Genomic DNA, 9,928 nt, shown 5'->3' on the forward strand with positions numbered 1-9,928 from the left:
GACCTTGAGGTGAGTCACAGGGCCATTTCAGGATCTGCATCAGACCAAGTTTGACAGGCTTGCCTCCAGGGGCTCCCAGGATGAGGTTGAGAGGGGCTAGAACTGGTTTACAAGCCATTTCATGGTCCAAAGCTGGGACCAAGGTCTGTGACAATTGCCTGAGACATAGACACACATGACTCCTCCCAAGTTCCTTGATATATGGTGTTGGTTGTAAGCTCAAGGCCAAACAGGGGACATAGAGTTATTTCCATGTTTGTAGACAAGACCATGGGTAGTGAGTCAGCCACCTGGGCATTAGCCTACATTGTCAAAATGGCCTTCTTAGGTCTTGACTCCCCTGGGGTTTCACAGTCTCTTACCTGGATCCAAGATCTCTCACAGAGTACTTTTGTCCATGGGTGGCTGCCAAATTATTGCTGCTGAGGGGGAATATGAGCAGGGAGCCTCCTTTTTCATCATCTTGCTGATATTCTCTGCTAAAATATATATCTTTTATATTCCCAAAGAGGGGCACCTGGGTGGTTCAGTCAGTTAAGTGTCAAACTGTTGATCTCAGCTCAGATCTTGATCTCAGGATCATGAGTTCAAGTCCCGCATTGGGCTCTATGTTGGGCTCTGTGCTGGGCATGAAACTTACTTAAAAAACAAAAACAAAAACAAACTCCCAAAACAAAACAGTAAAAAAGAAACAATCCAGATGGAAAATAAGCAAAAGACATTAACAAACATTTCACTGGAGAGTACATAGATGGCAAATAAACACTTGAAAGTATTAATTAAGCATTCAACTTAATTAACCATTTGGTAAATGGAAATTAAAGCCACAGTGAAGGGGAGCCTGGCTCAGTCAGTGGAGTATGCAACTCTTAATCTTGGGGTTATGAGTTCAAGCCCCACTTTGGGTGTAGAGATTACTTAAATAAATAAAACTTTAAAAAAAAACAGTGGAATGTCACTATCTATCAGAATGGCTAAAACAAAAAATACTGACAAAACCAAATGCTGGTGAAAATATGGAGAAACTGCATCTCTCAAAAATTGTTGGTAGGAATGTTAAATGGCACAGCAACTCTGGAAAACAATTTTGAATTTTCCTAAATAACTAAATATGCAATTCTCATACAATTCTGAAATTGTACTCTTGGGTATTATTCCCGGGGGATGGGGGGGACGGAAATTTATGTTTACATGAAAGCCTTTATATGAAGTCAAAGCTAGAGAAAACATGGCAGAAAGGATGGACAAAGAATCCATCTCCCTCATCTAGACAACAACTGCCCTGGAAGACTGTCTGATGTAGCTGTTTTGGAGCTCTGGACTCTATTTGAAGGCTTATAACTTCCAGAAACCTAGATGGTAAACTGTCATTAATTTTGGTCAATCTCAGCCCTTTGTACAGTACTGGCTACCCATCCCTGACCCTATCCCTAATCCCCAGCACTGTGGTGGGCAACCATGTATGAGTTCCATAAAAATTTTTATTCTGTTTCCAAAAACCAAGGTGAGTAATAAAGATTCTGTCCTCTAAATATCAAGGATCTGTGCTCTGATTGCTTATTGCTGCTTGTGATCACAGAGGTACAGAGGCAGGCAGCCATTGTTGCAATTCCCAATCCCCACCAATTGTTTCAATACCCTTTTCTTCCAGCTAAAACAATTTCCAGAGGATTTAAAGATATGGAACCTTTTTTTTAAATTTTTACTCTTCACTTTTCTCTTTTTCCCTTATTGAGTACCGGACATTTAAGGACTAGAACACATATACAGGGTAATATAAAAAGTCATTATGTTTGCCCAGAAAAAGTTGTGGGCTCAAAATTTAAGAGAAGGTCTTAAATTTACACCTTAGATTAACTCCAAACACAGAGACACCTTACAACAAACCAACAACAACAACGACAACAAAACTAGCAAAATGAGGGAAAGTGTGAAAATCTGACCTGTAGAATCACCACATTATAAGATTCAAATTTCCAGTTTTCAACAACAAAAAATTCCAAGGTATACTAAGAAATGAGAAACTATGTCCTATTCAAAGGAAAAACATTAAATCAACAGAAACTCCCTGAGATAAACAAGATGGCAGACTTACTAGAAATCGACTTTAAAACTGCTGTCTAAAAGGTGCTCAGAGAGCTAAAAGAAGACATGGACAAAGTCAAGATGATGTAAGAACAAAATGGAAATATTAAGAGATAAAAAACATTTTTTAAGTAGGCTCCCTGAAGCCCAATGTAGGGCTTGAACTCATGACCCTGAGATCAAGAACTGAGCTGAGATCAAGAGTCAGATGCTTAACCAGCTGAGCCACCCAGGTGCCCCAAGAGATAGAAAATCCTCTTAAAAAGTAATTCTTGGATTGAAAATTACAAGAACTGAAGTGAAAATTCATTAGAGGGATTCAAAAGCATATCTGAGCAGTCAAAAGAATCTGCAAACTTGAAGATAGGACAATTGAAATTATTGAGTCTGAGGAACAGAAAGAAAGATTGAATAAAAGCTAATATAGCTTAAAGACCTGTGGAAGACCACCAACCTCTCCAGCATATGCATTGTGGAAGTCCTAGAAGGAAGAGAAAAAAAAAGTGCAGAGAGATTATTGAAGAATGGCTTAAAACTTGGCAAATTTGATGAAATACATGAATATAAACACCTTAAAAGCTCAGTGAACTCAAGGCAGGATAAATTCAAAGAGATCTATGCAAAGGAACACTATAGTCAGACTTCCAAAAGACAAAGACAAAGAGAGAATCTTGAAAGCATCAATGGAGAAACAACCCATTATATATAAGTGATTGCCTATAACGTCATCAGTAGATCTCACTGGAAACATTGAGGCAGAAGGAAAAAACTGTCAAAAAAGAACCCCTACTGGGTTCTCAGCCACCTGGATGCCTCAGTCAGTTAAGCCTCTGACTTCAGCTCAAGTCAGGTCATGATCTCTCCGTTCGCGAGTTCGAGCCCCGGTTCAGGCTCTGTGCTGAGCCTGGAGCCTGCTTCAGGTTTTGTGTCTCTCTCCCTCCACCCCTCCCCTGCTTGCTGCTAGCTTTAGCTGCACTGAAAGGGGAGGGGCGGAAAGAAAGGGAGACAGAATCTGAAGCAGGCTCCAGTCTCTGAGCTATCAATACAGCTAGTTTTTTAAAAAATAGGATCAAATCTTTGAAAATTATATATCTGATCAGGTATTAATATCCAGAATATAGAAAGAACACCTACAACTCAACAACAACAAAAAACCTGATTCAAAAATGGACAAAGGATTTAATAAATATTTCTTCAAAGAAGATATACAAATGACTAGTAAGCATATGAAAAGATACTGAACATCACTAATCGTTAGGGAAATGAAAATAAAAACTACAATGAGATACCACTTCACCTCCAGAAGATAGCTACTATCAAAAAGAGAGAGAGAGAAAGAGAGTCAGATTAGCAAGCATTGGCAAGGATGTGGAGAAATTGGAACCCTTGTGCACTGTTGATGGGAATGTAAAATGGTACAGATGCTACCGAAAACAGCACAGCAGTTCCTCAAAATTAAAAATAGAATTACTATTTTTATAATGAATTTTATAATAGAATTACTATTTAATAATGATCCAGCCATCCCACTTTTGAGTATATACACAAAAGAATCAAAAGCAGAATCTCAAAGAGATCTTTGTACACCCATGTTCACAGCAGTATTATTCACAATAATCAAAAGGTGGAAGCAACCAAAGTATCCATTCATGGATGAATAGATAGACAAAATGTGGTGTATACATACAATAAATATTATTCATCCTTAGAAAAGAAGGAAATTCTGACACATGGTACAACATGGATGAACCTTGAAGACATGCTAAATGAAAAAGTCAGTCACTTCTACTACTACTGCTACCACTAATGTCTGATTCCATTCAAATGAGATTTTTACAGTGACCAAATTGATTAAGACAGAATAGAATGGTGGTTGCCTGGGGCTGAGGGCAAGGGAGAATGGAGAATAATTGTTTAATAGTACAGAGTTTTAATTTTGCAAGATGAATAAAGTTCTGGACATGGCTGCTGGTGATAATTGCACAACAATGTGAAATACTTAATGCCATTGAGCTGTTTATTTAAACATTATTAAAATGGTCAATTCTATGTTATGTATATTTTACCACAGTTTTTTATTTTTTTTATTTTTTTTTTAAATATTTTTATTTATTTTTGAGACAGAGCATGAACAGGGAAGGGGCAGAGAGAGAGGGAGACACAGAATCTGAGGCAGACTCCAGGCTCCAAGCTGTCAGCACAGAGCCCGATGCGGGGCCTGAACTCACAGACCGTGAGATCATGACCTGAGCTGAAGTCGGACACTCAAGCGACTGAGCCACCCAGGCGCCCCAACCACAGTTTTTTAAATAACATTTTTTAAACATTTGGATGGGGGGAAGCAAAAGATGGCACAGTCCTCCATGTTACACAACTACAGAGGGTGCCACTGTGAAAGAGTCTTTCACACTGTGAAAGAGTCTCTCCTGTGTTGGCCAACTTGGAGGCCCTAAAGCCCCCAAATCTCCTACCCATGGCAGACATTGCTAATCAATCTGTTCATAGGTCCTGTTCATCCAGCATTGGGCTCTCAGAATCTTTCTCCATGCTAGGAGAACTGGCACTTCCTCGGGACTGATTTATGAGATGCTATCTAATGACCTCAATGACCTCTTTGAAATCTGGCAAAAAGAGCAGAGGACACAGATATAGCAGACCTGATCATTCATTTACTGGAAGGGGTATGCACTGTTGCACTTTACAAGCCTGTAAGCCTAAAGAGATTTCAAGTTGAAGATTTAGTTGGCTTTCTTTGAGGTTGTAACGGCCCTGAATAAAGCCACGTGTTTGACAAATATGCCAGCGCCAATAGATCTGGATGATGCGGACAGCGTGGAGCAAACGGCAGTAACGAAGGCGTAAGCGCCACATGCGGACCCAGGACTGCAGCTTGACCACTGCCCATTCTTGCTGAGCATAGGACTGTAGGGATAATCGCTTCTTCTTCTCCATCAGCTTCACCAGCATCTGCTTCCACCAGCGCTGAATTATCCACGCTCTGAGGGATGCGTGCAACAGTGTCCGGCGTACCAGGGTGCCCCGCCACCAGGCCTGGATGAACATGGCCGCTTCCTGTTTTGTGGTGGTCTTTATTCCAGGGCCTTGCAAAAGAAAATGGGACACTTAGGAAACTCATACATTTCAACTCCCAGGTGTGCCAGGAAGGAGCCCTGATCCTCTATCAACAATTGCCCCTTTCTCTGACATTCAACAGAGCTTTTGTGGGCAATGGATGGACTCAGGAGATTAAGCAGGTGTCCTGCCTCTGCCACTCTCTGATTACTGGACATGGACACATCATCTTGCCCTCTGAGTCTCATGGCCTCCTCCTGAACTTGCAGTGTCACCCAGTTTTGCATGGACCTGGTTGGCCAGTTTAAAGCAAGAGCACCATAATCAGAAGTGAAAGAGATGTAAGTTTCACCTGGACCCAACCACCTACGTACGGTTCATGTCTCTTTCCTCAGACCCCTCCCGTTTGCTGGAAAAGTGGCATCTTTGTACCCCCTGCCCTCTCACCTCTGACTTCAGGTTACATCCACAACGTGCTGTCTCCCTTCTGCCTCACCAAAGTATTAAAAGATTCTTCCACCGTCTATACTTGAGCTTAAGCATCAGTTAACACATACATTAGTATAAAGATACACGTGCACACACACTTCTAGACCCAATCTTCCTGTACCTCTACGCCAAACACAGTCCCCACCTTGTAGCTCCCAACCATGCATGGTCTAAGTTCATACTCTTTGCCCACCTCCTTGGCACAATCTATACACCTTGGCCAGACCCACATCTCAGCCTAAGGAGAAAATGGGGGAAAAGGATAGCCAAGGAGGAGTCAATCTGTATTCATTCCAGCTCTGTGTATGAGGACCATTCCTCTGTTTGACTAGCACACCCTGGGTTTATGCCTATTGTCCTGGAGCCGCATTAATAAGTGTCCCTTCACTCACTGAAGCATCTCTCTTTGGATAACAAAGTTCATGGTCACAGAGTTTTGGAATACTCCACTGAACCCCAAGGGTCAGAGATGTCACAAGTCAAGACTTTCCCCAACATAGTAAAGCCTGTAACCATCTACACATGGAGGAGTGGAGTGGGTGATGGCAGTGATGTGGGTGGGAGTTTGGGGGACAGCCGCTTCCTCTTCTCCCCTTTGCTCCTTCAACCTCTGTTCTATCAATATGACTTCATCATCTTTGACTATAACTTGGAAATTTTGCTGTCCTGTAATCAGAGACTACCGAGAAAAACATTGGAGAAAGTAAGGGTGATCTTCCCATCACTAGGTGACAAGTCAACCACACAGATTCCTGGCCTTTCCTGGGACCTCAGACATGGAAGGATTGGGGTTGGGGGGGGTCTCATCCTGAGAACTTTACTGTCCTCCCAGAAAGCTCAGGTGGATCTAACTCTTTCTTACAAAACATTAAATGCCCATGACTTGAGGTGGATAGTCAAATCCCCCTCAGATCTGCACTTTACTAAATTACCCATGGTTAGGGGCAAGGTGGTCCCACCACTCTCAGGTCCATACTCCTCCAGCCACACACTGGCAGGAAAAGTGGAGGTGGGGTGAGAGATATGATGTCATAAAGGCACCTATGACTCAGGCACCAGGATGGCTTCCAGCAATTAAGCCCCTTTCTAAGAAAAACCTAGAAGAACTGTCCTTTCTTTCCTACCAGAGTGGCCAGAGTTCTAGCTACAAAGAAGGACACCCCAAATACTGACCCACTGACACAAAAGTGTATAATGATACTCATTAAAGCCTGGATAGTATTTATTATATGGATTTCAGTTTATCTCAACAACGACACCCCAGATAACAATTAGAATGAGTGTTCTATGTACTGATACAGAACAGTGTTCAAGATTTAGCAAGATCAACAATCATCAAATCAAGATGAACTCAATATAAGTATATATTTATACACATGTTGTCACAAAAGCATTATTTTTAAAGGGGTGGGGATTAAGAAGGTAGATAAAAATTAGCAGTGATCATCTCTGAAGAAGATAGCAGAATTAGTGGAACAGAATAAACTCCCTCGTTGCTAAACCTCCTATGTCTGGCCTAACTGTAGGTCGTCTAGTTATCAGGCCTCTGGGAGAGCATTCATGAAGCCCCCAGGACTAGCCATGGCCTTCATCTCAGGCTCAAGTGGGCTCAAACACTCTCCTGTCTTCCTTTTCCCCTGAGAGCCTCAAAGTCACAGCCAGAAGATGGGTGAGGGGCAACCACTACACAAGAAGTGCCCCACTTTTGCCTGCTCCTTGCCTCTGAAGACCCACATGGTCATTGTGAAGACCTGGTCCCCTCTCAGGGTCACAGCCCCAGGGGTCATTGAGGAGTGCATTTGCAATATGTAGAGTGGGCATGGGGTGGGGGCAGTGTGGGGGCTATGCAGGGGGGTGGCATGTAGAGAAGACTCACACTCCTTACCCCCTTCTCCCTTCCCCCTTCCACCATTTGACTAGCACTTCTGCTGGTCTAGGCAATTTCAGGGGGAGCAGTTATCCAGACCTTTATCCGTGAGTCTAGACCTTCAACCGTGAGGTATCTGATTCTCTAGTTACCATACTTCTCCGGTCATAATTGTATTCATCTACCATTACACTGGGCAGCAAAGCACCAACAGATCTGCCAGTGAATCACCCAAGCAGCATTCATAGTCTTACCTGCCCCCATAGTGTGGCAACAGCCCCCTCACCTTCTGATGACCAGGGTTAATTATCCCTGCCAGTACGGTGACTCCTTTCAATACCTGCTTGTCTCTTGGCAAAGGAGTCCAAAGTGACCAGGTCCCAGCCATAGCTTTAAGTTTAGTGGGACCCTTATTGTGACCCTTGATGACTACTCTCCTCCCTAGAAACTAGAATCCCCAGTCGTATGGAGCCTGCAGGGACACAAAGCCCAAATTCCCACATGTATAACTGGAAGGGTGCTCATGGATGCACCACCACTGCCACACATTGATTCTGGGACACATACATTCTACCTATTAGGAACCAAGCACCATGTAATGGGCCTTGATTTAGGGCTTGGGTTAGCAACTACAGCACATAGGTTAAATCCACCCCACTGCCTGTTTTTGTACATCCTGCAAAGAATGGTTTTTATATTTTTCAGTGGTTGAAAAAACTAAAAAAAAAAACAAAAACAAAAAACACACACACACACACAAAAAAACCTCGTGACACATGAGAATTGCATGAAATTCAAATTTAAGCATCCATAAATAAAATTGTATTGGAACACAGCCAGGTTTATTTGTTTATAGGCTGTCTATTGCCACATTTGCACCGCAATGACAGATTTGAGTATTTGTGACAGGGACAGTATATGACCCTCCCATCACCTCCCACTGCTGCTCAACACACAACAAATGGCAGTGGTGCAGTTATAACTGAATAGTATTTCGAGTGCCACATATACTGCTTGCTGTGATTTATATTTTATCACCAATACATAATGTATTATGTCAAACAAGAACAGAGGAGAAAAGTAGACTTTAAATGTCACATTATTTGGCAATAGCAAAGCATTGTGTTCATTATGCAACATTGTATCTGTGCTAAAGGGATACAGCATTATATACCTACATTACCAGACTAAGCAGTCCGTATTATTCCTAACTCACAAGAAAGCAAAGATCTTAAAATTTAGCAATTTTAAATGGGATATCTCACCACAGCAGAACTTCTTTACAAAAATAAAAAATGAAAATGAGGCACAAAGTAAGTTTGCAGACTGCGCATTTGTTAGCCAAGCAAGAAAACGTGTTTATTACTGGTGAGCTAATTAAATTATGTTTAATTGCAGCAGCTGGAAAAAAAATGTGATGACAGAAAATAAACTTAACACTATTAGCCTTTCATGGGAATAGTTGCTCTGAGAGTTGAAGACACTGGGGACAAAACCAACAGTCAAATTAAAACAAGGAAAATGATTTCAAGTGGTTTTTCCTTAGCTGTTGAGGAGTTAGCAGATGTTACCATACAGCTCAGCTGTTGTTCATGGAAGAGGTGAATGCCAACTTTAAGAGGCCTAAAGAATTCAGCTTTATGAATAGTCTGCATGAAAACAACTACAGTTGAGAATACTGGTTGAAGAAGCCGAGAAGAGACAAATTCAATGCCACCTGAAGTGGAATCTGCTAGGATGTGATAAAACTGATACAGTGAAAATACGTGTGGAAAAAAGCAGAAAACTTAGGCATAGTTGGACAAATTTACAAAGTTTATGAAAATGTAAAGTGCTTACAGCCTATGGTTACTCATTGTATTATTCATCAATAGGTATTTTGGGGAAAACATTTTAATCTACTGTGTTACTAAAGCAGGAACATCAATGATAAGCTTTCCTGCCATTGTTGACTTAACTATTATTAGTTCTGTGAGTTTTTCTCAGAAACAGAAGGTGAATGTTCTGATTTACCAAACACACCACAACTCCATGACTTGAACATAGCAGTATCAATAGCTACATAAGCCTTGCTAACTTGGAGCCTATGCTGTTGGGTCCCTATATTGCCTCTATCTTTGCCTCCATGACCATCCAGGACCCATTGTTCCATCAATAGAACGAGTGACAGAAGTTGGCTGACATCAACCAGTCCAGTGTTTTTGTCTACTTCACTGTTTAGTGCCTATTCCGTGGTAGATGTACCCTGGTGGCAGGTGTTAACATACAATACAAAGATTTTTTACTCTGTGTATACTCCCGTATGTCCATCTATCTGCCTCTAGACCAGACTTCCTTGTCCCCATTGTTCAAGTCTTTGTGTTGCCAGGAAACTGACCAATAAGCCATTCACCACTGCTGAAAAGCCCATATATA

At 41.7% G+C, this 9,928-nt stretch overlaps 1 protein-coding gene across 1 annotated transcript; it reads right to left on the reverse strand.

The window, feature by feature from the left end:
- Positions 1 to 4,734: 4,734 nt before the first annotated feature.
- LOC122214410 (IQ domain-containing protein F5-like) lies at positions 4,735 to 6,677 on the reverse strand. Its single transcript, XM_042929536.1, has 2 exons — positions 6,579 to 6,677; positions 4,735 to 5,186 (listed from the first exon to the last, which is right to left on the reverse strand). The coding sequence occupies exons 1-2, from the start codon at positions 6,580 to 6,582 to the stop codon at positions 4,747 to 4,749; spliced, it is 444 nt and encodes a 147-aa protein (XP_042785470.1). The 5' UTR covers positions 6,583 to 6,677; the 3' UTR covers positions 4,735 to 4,746.
- Positions 6,678 to 9,928: the final 3,251 nt, after the last annotated feature.

The sequence above is a fragment of the Panthera leo genome, chromosome A2 (genome assembly GCF_018350215.1).
Source record: "Panthera leo isolate Ple1 chromosome A2, P.leo_Ple1_pat1.1, whole genome shotgun sequence".
Taxonomy (NCBI): Eukaryota; Metazoa; Chordata; class Mammalia; order Carnivora; family Felidae; genus Panthera; species Panthera leo.